Source organism: Epinephelus fuscoguttatus, linkage group LG22 (assembly GCF_011397635.1).
Source record: "Epinephelus fuscoguttatus linkage group LG22, E.fuscoguttatus.final_Chr_v1".
NCBI lineage: Eukaryota > Metazoa > Chordata > Actinopteri > Perciformes > Serranidae > Epinephelus > Epinephelus fuscoguttatus.
In genome coordinates, this window is record NC_064773.1 from 7,344,795 (window position 1) to 7,357,487 (window position 12,693).

Consider the following 12,693-nt stretch of genomic DNA (forward strand, 5'->3'; position numbering starts at 1 on the left):
GCTCCCAGTGCTCCGATCGCCACTGGCACCACTGTTGCCTTCCCTCCCCACATCTTTTCTAGCACCTCTTTCAGTCCTTCCAGCTTCTTGTGGTCCTTCTTCCTGATGTTGCTGTCGCTCTGGATTGCTGCATCTATCACCACTGTCTTCTTCTGTTGTTTGGGGGATCAACACGATGTCCGGTTGGTTAGCCATCACCAGTTCTGGATCTGGAAGTCCCCCAGGATCTTAGCTCCGTCATTCTCAGCCACCTTAGGAGGTGTCTTCCATTCTGACCTTGGGACTTCCAGCCCAAACTCAGTGCAGATGTTCCTGTACACTATGCCAGCCAGGAAACTGCCCATTGGTCCGACAACCCATTGATCCGACGACATCCCATTGTTCCGACCATATTAAACCCATTGTTCCGAAGTCCCGTTGTTCCGAAATCATCATGATGCGCTGTGGTTAAGGTCTGGTTAGGTTTAGTCACAAAAACACTTGGTCAGTGTCAGGAAAAGATCATGGTGTGGGTTAAAATGAAAAAGAAAGTGACAAACACATATTGGAACAATGGGCTGTCGGACAAATGACATGGACCCGCCAGCCACTTGGTTATGGACCCCTGCTTCCTGTTCCTGTGCTGCCATGATTAATGCATCTGTGCTGTCTTTCTGTCCGGCCTTTTCCAGCCACTGGTAGGGTTCCTTGATGTCGGCCACTTCTTCAATCTGTTGGTGGTACATGCCGTGCAGGGGCTCGTCCTTCCATGATGGTTCGTCCTCCTTTTCTGCTGTCTGAGGTATCCACTCTGCAGCTAATCTTTGGGGGCCATCTTCCTGATGTATCCCTGGGTCTTGGTTGTTTCTTCCTGGCCAGTGACTCCCTCGTTCTGCTTAGTGTACAGTGTGAAGGTGCTGGACTTGGGATGAAACCCTCCATGCATTGTGAGAAGCTTCCTCTTTCCTTTGGCCAGTTTATTATACCAGCAGGGTATCTGATGACTGGCAGGGCGTACTTGTCGATGGCTCGGACCTTGTTCTTTCTATTCAGCCAACTTTCCAGGACCTGTCTTACTGTTTAGGTATTTGGCTGTGGCTGACTTCCTTGCAGCCTCCTCATGGTTCCCATTTGTCTGCAGGACCCCAAGGTATTTGTAGCTGTCCTGAACATCTGCTATGCTGCCTTCTGGTAGTCCAACCACCTCAGTTCTGATCGTCTTCCCTCTCTTTGACACCATCCGACCACAGTTAACTAGACCGAATGACGTTCAGATGTCACTGCTGTAGATCCTGGTGAGGTGGATCAGTGAGCCGATGTCTCGCTCATTCCTGGCGTACACTCTTAATAGTTTCTATGAATTCTCAAATCCTTCACAGCATCACTCACACATCAACCCTGTTATTGTCAATAGTGGTCAATGTACAAAGTAAATCTGCAAATTCAGCAACCCAGCCTGGAGGATTCAGCGTGATGTTCAGGGACACATCGGGAGCAGAGCCGACGTTTCCTGACACAGACTTGAACTCCCTTTTAATTAAAGGACAATTTCTCAACAGACGACCTCCCTTCACTGCCCATGAGGGTGGATCTAACACAGCCCAGCATCGCAGCTCGGGGAGATACGAGGGGAAATAGAGCATGAGATTAAATTCGGAGCTCCGGCATCATTAGTCACTTGTAAAAAATGCCTTGATATCTCTCAAACAGTCACTTTAATCGCCTCTTCAAAGACAGACCCAGACGATAAATGCAACTAACAGCTGAACTACTGCCTCCCACATGCATCTGTCTGCGCCGTGCAATTAAGTAGTGACAGTGGTTGTACACAGCTCGCTGCGTCGCATCCTTTGAAGTAGCAAAACAGGAAATTAACACAGCAGGACAGGATTTATATTTATATATATTTTATTAAAAACTGTTGCCTGACAGTTTAGAATCGTTGTTTATAGAAGACTCTAATTCTGATAGAGTAGATGTTTACAGATGGTTGCTGTTAATGTACAATCATGGAGAAATACATGCCTGGTAGCTCCTCGCTAACACAGATCGGAATGAGGCACATATGAAACTGTTTGACGACAGCAGCCAATGAGCTAAAAGTTTTATTCCTTCACTAAAAAAGACAGGGTTTGGATTCTCCCACTGTGGAACGGGGTAGTGCAACACATGGCGACCTAACCAAGAAGAAACTGACCTGAAAAATGACTTTTGTTAAAACTGCAAACCTCGAGTATCCCGGCCAGACAGCGAGTAGTCAAACTCTAAGTGTTATTTAGTGTAGAAACAGAGCACCTATATTATTGCATCTCAAAAACAGGAGATATAAGGCACGTCTGCAAAAACAAGCATCAAAATCCAAAATGTTTCCTCTCTTTTGAGCATTTCCTCAGAAATATAGTTCACGTATACTCTCCACAGTATTTGCCCATAAAAAAAACCCCTTTTTCTTGTACGTTCTCTTTTAAATTTAAAAGAATAACCGATGGAAACATATTTCCCAACAAACCCTGACTCCCAAAATAAGCGGCAGCCTGTGCTTCTCAAACAATAAAGCTTCCTATTTTATAAATATTAGCTCTCGGCTTTGATATAAAAAAGGTCAATGTTGCTCTGTCACGTCCATATACACAGTTTTACCCATTAACCATTTCTAATGTGGCAAAACGGGCAAAAAAATACATTTTAATTGTATGAAAAATATCTACATTATTCATGATATTTCCAGTTTTCTCCAGGATGTTTCTTGAACCCATTTAAATGTTTGTGTGTTAAATTTTAAAAAATAAAGGAGTAAAATCTCTAAACCAGAGAGATCGACCTAAAGAGCAGAACGTCAACTTCCTGTTTCTCTGTAGAAGCTGGATTTTCACAGTAAAATCCCACCTTGTTGCATCTTTAAACTCTTGCACTGACATCAGCGACACTTTGCATCCATGATTCAGGTGAAACATCTCACCAGGTTAATATTCATAATGTGTGTGTGTGTGTGTGTGTGTGGGTGTGTTTTTAATATCAAAGTGTAGGTTTTAAACTACAACATGCTCGAATGAAGGCAGACAGTTTTGCGTATTTTGTTTCACACAGAAAAGTAATTCCTTCATCCTTTTGCAGTTAAAAATAATTCCCAGACTTCCTTGGATTTCCGAGGGCTTTAAATATTCCTGAAATCTGTTCTGTCACACTTCCACACACATGCTTCTGGACTTGAACTTTGACCCACGGCTGCAACAAATGTTTTAACTCTGACCTCTGCTCAGCGTCAGCAGGAGCTGCAGTTGGCAGAAAATCAGTTTAGAGAAACAGAATCCAGTTCTTTGAGGGAGAAGCAGTCTGGTTGTCCTCCACACACAGGGATGTGGCGCTCTGCAGCAGGGTTCTGTTTGAAGTAAACAGTCCATCCGGAGTCCTTCCTGAGCTGGTGACCGCCGACCTGAGATCAGTCAGGGGTCGTGAGTTGTCTGTCAACTGGCTCCGGGGCTGTGATGCGACATCACTGCTGTAAAACCAAGTTACTGTTCGAGAATCATTGCCTCCTGGAAGGCTTCGATCCATCTGAGGACAAAAATACAAAACAGGAAATTAGCCACCACTGAGTAAGCACGTTAAAATGAAGAAAGTATGTTAAAGAATACATAGAAATGATCTTTATATGGTGGTTTTCATTGTCAGTGGTGGATTCCACAATCCTGTTTTGAGGGTTCTTGTCATGCCTGGAATCAGAATGCATTTCTCTAGGAATTTTAAGTGACCACTTGGGAATGGATCTCACTTCCTGGCTCTATATGCAAATAAGCACATACATTGTTTCTGTTTGTAAAGACCAGATGAGTCTACCAGCAGGTTAAAAGGTGAGTCTACATCCGCGAGTTAGCCAGTGTCTCTGGCTGCAACTGGAGACATTATAGTCAGCTCTCACTGGGTAGAAAAAGACAGTAGAGCACAATGCTAAGTTTCTCAACGACTCTGTGAAATGGAGAAAAGCAGATTAAGGCCCTGATCACACAGAAAGTGTTTTAGCAGCTGGAGGTGGCTTTTTGTTATCGTTTTTAATGAGAATTAATCTTTTTGCTCACTTTTTTGCGTTGCTATGTGCCTCGTGTTTCTGCTGTTTTTGCCAGAGCGCTCTGAACACCTAGAGTTGAAAAAACTTCCAACTCAAAGCGGAAATGCACCCCACGTCATCTCTTTTTTCATCATGGTCACGACAACAAGTTTACAGTTGGTAAATGATGGAGGAGAAACTGGTGATAACAGGTGGCGATAGACAGCAGGTTGTCAAACTGCCCCTGAGTCATCCTAAAATATGCCTGGAAATGTCCATCATGGAGGAGAAGCTCCTGGACCAACTGGTGGTACTCCCCGTGATCCACCCTCTTTTTTAGGGTTTTAGTATCTAGCCCCTAAAATGTTGAGGCAGAGGGTGCTGTCTGTAGCTCTGGTTGAGGGTGAGAAGCTGTCAGCAGATAAACAGAGATCTGTGTGGGTACGTGAGACCCTAAAAAAGAGGGTGGATCATGGGGAGTACCACCAGTTGGTCGAGGAGCTTCTCCTCCATGATGGCTGTTTCAAGTACTGTGCTTACATCCTCCTATGCCTGCTGTTTTCTACTGAGATGGTGGTAACTGCGGTTTGTAAAGTCATTTCCAGCTCTGGGTATCTAGCAACCGCTACCACCAGTTTCTCCTCCATTGTTTACCAACTGTAAACTTGTTGTCGTGACCACCACAGAAGGCCCGCCTCTCAAATCAAATCATAGTTATAAATATTATTGACTGACTTCTTTATTAAAACAACGTGAGTTTGTTTGGCTGCACTATAAACAGACACACCTGCCGCTCTTCTGCTGTATTTCTGACAATGTAGGTGTTCAGTGAGTGTTTCCTGTCGTATCAAACTGCACTTGCTGTTATCATATTAAACACAGGTCACCAAATTAGCCCCGATTGAAATCTAGGATTACAACATTAAGGCCTGATTTTAGCCCTGATACCTCTGTGCAGTGGGGATGTCGTCAGCTTTAAAGATGTAAAACAGCGTGTTTTTGTGATACAGCTTGAACTGCAGCTTCTGAGCCGGACCGTTCTTCTCCTCCCTCAGGAAAAAACCCAGCAAGGGCTGACTCTCCAACGCTGCGACGTCCTGGAGGCAGAAATAATCAGTCAACCAAAAACACATCAAAAGCTACAGTGTAGTAACACAACAAAACCACACAGTGTGCGTACCTCACTGGCAGCGTAGGTGTACAGGACTTTATTCTTGATGACAAACCACAGCCTCTTCCACTGCTTCTTGTTGCCTTTTGACCGGTTTAAGTAGCCGCTCATGGAGGAGTTCTCAGTATTAGCGGACACCTGGAAGAACAGCACGAGGAAAATGAATTCCCTCACATACTCAATACATGATGCAAAACATTATTGTTAATTTATGTTGCTTGCCTCTTTTAGTGCAGCAGGAATCTTCTTCTGTTTCCTGGTGAAGGAGAAAGCTCCAGATTTGATAGGAGAGACTGATGTGGAGGCGCAGCGGTCGCCTGAAAATTAATTGACCAAAACTGTATGTTTCCATCACAAGCAAAAAATCTGAATCATGTCGTGTCGTGTCAAAGGCCTTATAATCAAACATTAAACAGCCGGTAGTTTTCACCAATTGTTACTGAAAGAGGAGGAATTGGTGCATTTGTTGGGGACTATGTTCAGCAGCGGATTCATTCACATCTGGGACTCTTGTGTGTATTTGTGGCAGCAGGACGGTGTATGCGGGACTGAGTCAAAATAAACTACAGTGTGTGTATTCATGGTAATGAAGCAACACGTCACCCAGGGCAACAGAGTGGCTCATTGATGGGTACGAAACAGTTTTTGGATAAAGATGAAACTCTATGGCACAGAGGAAGAAGATATATCAGTGACAATACTACTTTAAAAACACAAACAATGAAATAAAGAAAACAGGTCTGACGTTTGAAGGCTCTCAGGTGGACTGATTAACTCATATACAAGCTGTAAAACCTTTTATGTGGATTTTACATTTGGATTTCTTATGTCGTTTTAACAATCGAGGAGGAAAATACAATATCTACAAATAAAATGTTTTTTCTTCAGCTATCTGAACTAATTAAATAGTCAATTAAATGAATCTTCAATGAAATACATTTAAATATGTGATTTAAAGGTAACTTAACCACATGCAGTCACATGATTTCCACTTGAGTCAGAGACTGCAGGTACATCTACTCTGCTAAGCTACGCTAGTTAGCTTCTAGCAGGACTAGTTTATTGGTGTTACTTTTTTCTCTACATCATTATTTCATATTTAGCTAGTGTCTTATTTTTATAGTATAACAAGCTCAGTTACTGAGATTTTAGAGCTTAAAAATTGATTTTTCAATTCCAGGAAACTGGAAAACCTTGGTCAATTAGCTTTAGCAACGGCTGTCTCACCAGCTAGCCTGCACTAGCCAGAGTGCGTCAACTACAGTTTAGTTCTTACTCTAGTTCTTATCTATTTCCCTCGCTGTTTTTTTCTTCCAGTAATATATCTGTTGATGGTTTAACACTTGTTATGGTAAAGTATGACATAAAAAACCAAAACGATTCTGGCTTTAAAGGTCCAGTGTGTAGGATTTAGTGACATCTAGTGGCAAGGCCACAGACTGCAACCAACTGAAACTTCTCCCATTTGCTAAGCGTGTAAAGCCTAGTTCACACCAAAGATTTGTGACAAGACGAAACCGTTGTACTGCTACAAATGCAGCTGGAGCCAGTATCTCACTATCACTATCCTCATTCATATTTTAAGAAGCTACAAATTATATTATATTCCGCCTCAGACAACCACTAGCCAAAACTAACAGATACAAATTCTCCTTCATACCCTCTGCCATCTCACTGCCTAACTCTGTACAGTACAGGTAGCATCATCATTAGTTCACATTTTATAGAGGGTGTGCGTTTTTATTTATTTAGTTACGGCTGATTTTATGTGACTGTTGCCTTGTGTGTGTCAACCTTGTTGTTGTCATTGTTGTTTTTATTGCTACTGCGGCAGAATCAATTGCCCGTCGGGGACAAATAAATGTCTTGAATCTTGAAAATAAAACGGAAAAGCTGCAAATCAGAACAGAAATACAGAGTCGTTGCATAGAGATGATACACCATCTCATCTCGTTGCATTGGTGTGAACTGCCACGTTTTTAGAATGTTGCAGAACGACGTGTTGCAAGTACTTGCCTGTTTCTCCTCGTCTCGTCGCAAATCTTTGGTCTGAACTGGGCATAAGAGAATGACAGCGGCCGACACAAAAATGCTCTATCTAGAGCCAGTGTGTGGTTTGTGTGATCTGGGCTACTGTAGAACAACATGGCGGACACCGTGAAGGAGGTATGTAGATATAAACGGCTCATCTTTAAACACCCCTAAATCCTACATACTGGACCTTTAACTCAGTTATGACCAAATGTGCAGTTACTTCCTGTTTGCCTTTGTAGCACAGATTACTTGTCCTTGTTTACTCACTGTTCTCCTGCAGCTTGGCAAAGCAGTGATCACACACACGTGCCGGCTGGTTCTTCAAGTACTCCAGGTAGTACTTATTGGCAGAGCACGCCTGACACACCACCTGTAAGACACACATGTAGCTGCCATGAGAAGGAGGCTAACTAAACAATGTGTTGTATTAGCAGTGTCAGTCACAGCGGTACAGACCCTGCCACAGGCACGACAGTGATGCCTCCTCCAGGTGAGCGTGAACTCGCAGGTGCAGATCATGCACATGGTGGCCCTCAGGTCTGGGATCCAGATGGGCGCCTTTGAACCCAACGGGGCCCCGCTGTCGACAACACCCTCCGCCTGAGTTGAGAGAGATCGAGGGTTAACACGGACACACACAGAGTGAAATTATAAAATACACCCACACAGATTTATAGCGTCACCTCCTCCTGGCTTCGACTTGATATGAAGGTTATTTTCTTCTTTGTGTAGTCGTCTATCGCCTTAGCGATGGCCTCCAGCCACTCGTCTCTCTCCGTCGCCGAGCTGCAAGCACAGAATACACCAGGACCTTCAGCTACAGCGAACAAAACCAATTAAATGTATAAATGCCTGCAGCTTATTATGAGCAGAGTGTGCTGATTACAAAGAGTGCAGACCTGGCAGACAGGATGAAAGAGCGCTCAACGCTTTCGATGTTCAGCTCGTTCTGATAGGCCTCCTGGCTGGGCTTACTCACCTGGAAGACACACACAGAAACACTCGCATTTAAAATACATCAACAGTTTTGCTGCAGCCTCAATAATTTGCAATCAAATATGAAAATTAAATCAACACCAAACATGAGAAAGATTAGAACAAAACATGAGTGTGCCTCCATCACGGTGTGGAGTGTTGGCAGTGTGTCTCTAACCTTCATCCCAGCCAGAGAGAGGACACTGTTGAGTTTATACTGGGCAGACTGGACCGGAGTGGTGTACATGAGTGCATCGTTAAACTGAAGACACATTAGGAAAAACATTCTGTCAGATTTTAAGGAGGTACAAGACAATATAAACACATTTAAATCAACTCCATTTTAAGAGGAAAGACAGGAAAGAGAAATGTGAAAGCATAACATAAGCTTGATTTTCCATTTGTCTCTCACCAGGAAGAACATCCGCGGCTGCATGACTTTCCTGGACAGCTTCATCAGAGTTCCCTCCTTCAGAAACACCTGCACATACAGATGTGTTTGGTCTGAACTTAAAAATAACACCAACAGTACGTGGAGCCCAAGGGCGAAATAATAACCCTCCAAGACAGTTAAAAACAATCAGTGCATAAAACAGAAGGACAGAAGAGGGTGGTGTGGGAGTAGGTACTTGTGTTTAGTATAAATACTTCTGAGTGTTAGGTGTGTTTTTTTCTGCATAAACATTCATTTGGGTGTTTTCATGTTGATGATCCTCCTCTGAAGCTCACACTAGTCTGTGCTGTGCCGTGTGTGCTTTCTAAAACTTAAGAGATTCCTGCATAAAATCTTAAAATTGAATGTTTCTGCATCACCTTTATATTTGCTAAACACAGGCAAACAAATGCAGTTTAAAATATCACTAACTGGTATTTGGCAGTCTTCTGACAGAATTTACACCTGTGTGAAAATTCTCCCACCGTGACAGAACTAACTGAGGTATGAACTTTGGTTTCATGACTTACCCTGCCTGGCTGAACGATCTCATGGTGACCGTTGAGACTGTACTGGATCTGCATCAGCTTCTGGAAGTTATCCTGGAAAACAACAACATCCAGGAGGTGAGGAGAAAAACATGAGGCTGAAGTGTATGGAGGACAAAAAAAGGCCTTAGTATCCATGAATAAATAAATACAGGAAAAAATAAATAAATACAAAAATAAACAAAACATATAAACCCTTACATAAGAGAATAAATAAATACAGAAATATGTAAATAAATGTATAAACAAACAAATAAATAAATAAATACAGAAAAAAATACAGAAATAAATAAATAAATACACAAATTATTAAATAAAAGAATAAATAAATACAGAAATAAATAAATATATTAGTAAATAAATAAATACAAGAATAAATACATATATGCATAAGTAAATACAGAAATAAATAAATGCATATATAAATAAATAAATAAATAAAATAATAGATAATAATAAATAGATAAATACATGTTGACATAAATGGAAAAAAAATAAATGCACAAATAAGTAAAGTTAATAATTAAACAGGACATAAACAAATAAAAATCTTTATTTAGCTTTATTAAAATTAATTTATTTCTACATCTCTTTTCAACTACATTTATTTCCTGTATTTTTATGTAAATATTTTTGTATCTATTTATTCCTTTATTTATTTATTAATGCACTTCTTTTCTATATTTATCCCTGTGTTTATTTATTTCTGTATTTATTAATCCTTTTTTAAATTTCTGTATTTATTTATTCCTTTATCTATTCATTAATTTATTCATCAATGCATTTTTTATTTCCTTATTCATCCCTGTTTTTATTTATTTATTCTTTATTTTATTTAAACATGTATTCATGCATTACTGATTTTATCCATGTATTTATTCCTGTATTTATTTGTTCGTTTAGTTATTTATACATTTATTTCTGTATTATTAATTTAATCCTTTATTTATTATTGCATTTTTTTATTTCTGTAATTTATTCCTATATTTATATATTTCCATATTTATTTATTTTTTCCATTTATTTTTTTATTTGTAAGTCATGTTTGTCCCAAACAGAAGTAGACAAAACTAAAAGCTTTGTGTGGAGTATGTTCTTACCCCTTGTTTCATGATGTCATTAGCATGGTTGGCCACTTCTTTGACGATGCTGAGGGCAGCTGCACAGAGAGCAAAGATAAACCTTTAGTGTTTGTCATGTTCTACCCATGTATAGCACAGATAATCATCCTAATGGGGAGTACTGTCCTTCATCTGACCTTGTGTGTCTTTATAGTCCTCTGAGTCCTCTGGGAGGTTCTTCAGATAATCTGGAGAAGACATTTCAGTGAATTTTGAGCGAAAAAAGGTGCACAGTGTTCACATCTCACCACAGCTGGGTACAAAGACAGCCACAGAAGGAAGTGGACGGAGAGGCTGTCTGCCAACGGAAAGTTACAAGATGCCAGACATTTTTATTGATGCAACCTTTTACCCTCCTGTCAAACTGGTGCTCCTCAGGTTTATTTTACTGGTTCTGTCCACTGGGTGCCAGTATGGCACCAAAACAAAGACTTGAGCCCCAGGTTTCATTCATGTGCTGTCAATAAAGGAGTGCCTTGATTCAATAAACCCTTTGACCTTCAGTGTCTGTAAAAACAGACCAGAAGGAGGAGTGAGCATGCTTCGTGGTGTTTGTACCTGTGAGCAGCAGCTGGTACTGAGGGATCCTCTGCACTGGTTTCAGCAGGTAGTGTTTCAGAGCCAGGCTGGCACATCTTGGACTCGTCTGACACAAAAACAAACACAGACACTGAAGCTTCCAATCAGCTGTTTGAGACACGTGGAGAGAGTTTAGACGGCTGCTACTGGCGAAGCTGCAGACAGATGAACTACAGGAAGAGTCAGTTACACCTTTTGAGCTGGAATAAACTATATTTCTTTTACTTATTAGCATTAATATAATTAAGAACATACAAGAAAGAGTATGAGCCTAAAAGGACTTGTTTAACATGTGTTGTGTTCCTGTCTTCATGATGAGCTGCAACAAACCTGTCAGGTGCAACTGAGGATGAGTTAACAGGGTCAGTGAGGTATGCAAACCTATGTTATCTGTGTGTTTCTGCATTGTGCCTATTGGACATGCTAACAGGGCAGCTAACAGCTATATGCGAGCAGAGCTGACACGGCAGCAACGTAATAACTTGCACACATTTCAGTGAATGTTCAAGCTAATTATCAGAAAGTTTAACAGCTGAGAGCCTTAAAAGTCGAGGAGTATGCAACCTACAAAAACAAACAGACAACTGTGCTTCCAGCTTTACCTCAAACTCTCTGACAACAGCGGCGAATGCGGTGTTTTTCCTGCACTGTTCGTCTAACAGAGCCACGTTGTTGTCAAACTGCCGGATGTAGGTGGAGTACATCTTCAGATAAGGACCCTTTTGGACAAAGATGTCCGACAGTCTCTGGTGATCGCTCCTGAAACCAGACGGACACGAACAGTTCACTGAACAACAGCAGGAGATGAAGAGGGAAAGAGCTCAAGTTGGTGATCGGTGACAGAAAAATGTTCACTGATATGTACTTTTTAAAATGTCTTATACCTACTTGTTATTAAAGCTACTACTTCCTGAGCTTAAACAACTTCCTTTAATGGAAAACAACTACATTTTTATGTAACTTTGAATATTATTCTTCTCTAAAATCGAGTCCAGCAGAGCAGCAGCGTGACCAACATGACCTGAGAGGCTGTAAACAAACCTCCAGTTGACCACAAAGTACAAAACACTTATTTAGAGAAAAAGAAGATGCATGCGCCCAAACTGTCTATTAAAACTGTAAGTGCACAGTGAACCTGCACAATGACAGCAATTACAGAGAGTCAGTATTGAAACAGGAAGCAGCTCTGCAGAATATAACATCTGACTCCTACAGCAGACAGTCTGGGTGAAACTTCAGCGTTCACCTTTGTTTAAACTCCCTTATGTAAGTGCTTTAATTAAGGGGTATTCAAACTGTGAGCTGCACCTCCTCTGGAAGGAGTAGGAGAGCTGCAGGGGTGGCGAGGGTGAGATGTGATGCAGAGATACTAGGTGAGGTGAGAGGGACAGGTGTGTGGAAGTTGGTCATTGTAGTTTGTCCAGATGATTTATTGACACAACAACCCCGCCCACGTTTAAGAGGACTGTTTGTGGTGGAAACACTAGGGTCTAAGTACCATGTCTGAAGGGTTACTGTTGGTGCTGTAGTGTGTGTGTGTGTGTGTGTGTGTGTGTGTGTGTGTGTTTACCAGTGTGCCACTCTGTCCTCCAGCTCCCTCAGCAGGTCTCTGTTGAGCTGATAGAGTTGTGGCAGGTAATACAGGATCTGACTGAGGATCCGCTCATCCACCACCGGCTTCCCATTCTGACGGGTTGCCTTGGCAACAGCATCCCGAAAGTCCTGAGAGGACACAGAGGGTGAGCACCGTCGTTACTACGAGCACAGCTGTACAGGGTGGGGTGACACAGGCATGACAACACACACAT

At 41.6% G+C, this 12,693-nt stretch overlaps 1 protein-coding gene across 1 annotated transcript in view; it reads right to left on the bottom strand.

Moving 5' to 3' along the window:
• Positions 1–1,905: 1,905 nt before the first annotated feature.
• The window catches only part of LOC125882871 (FYVE, RhoGEF and PH domain-containing protein 6-like), a 31,450-nt gene continuing 20,662 nt past the window's right edge, over positions 1,906–12,693 (bottom strand). The window contains exons 6-21 of the mRNA XM_049566802.1: positions 12,456–12,607; positions 11,488–11,644; positions 10,865–10,952; positions 10,444–10,494; positions 10,286–10,344; positions 9,168–9,239; positions 8,617–8,685; positions 8,383–8,466; positions 8,129–8,208; positions 7,913–8,015; positions 7,686–7,829; positions 7,497–7,599; positions 5,418–5,512; positions 5,205–5,333; positions 4,973–5,121; positions 1,906–3,534 (exon numbers count right to left, since the gene is read on the bottom strand). Coding sequence (XP_049422759.1) covers positions 3,492–3,534; positions 4,973–5,121; positions 5,205–5,333; positions 5,418–5,512; positions 7,497–7,599; positions 7,686–7,829; positions 7,913–8,015; positions 8,129–8,208; positions 8,383–8,466; positions 8,617–8,685; positions 9,168–9,239; positions 10,286–10,344; positions 10,444–10,494; positions 10,865–10,952; positions 11,488–11,644; positions 12,456–12,607 — 1,578 coding nt within the window. The 3' untranslated portion in view covers positions 1,906–3,491. The remainder of the gene's footprint in view (positions 3,535–4,972; positions 5,122–5,204; positions 5,334–5,417; positions 5,513–7,496; positions 7,600–7,685; positions 7,830–7,912; positions 8,016–8,128; positions 8,209–8,382; positions 8,467–8,616; positions 8,686–9,167; positions 9,240–10,285; positions 10,345–10,443; positions 10,495–10,864; positions 10,953–11,487; positions 11,645–12,455; positions 12,608–12,693) is intronic.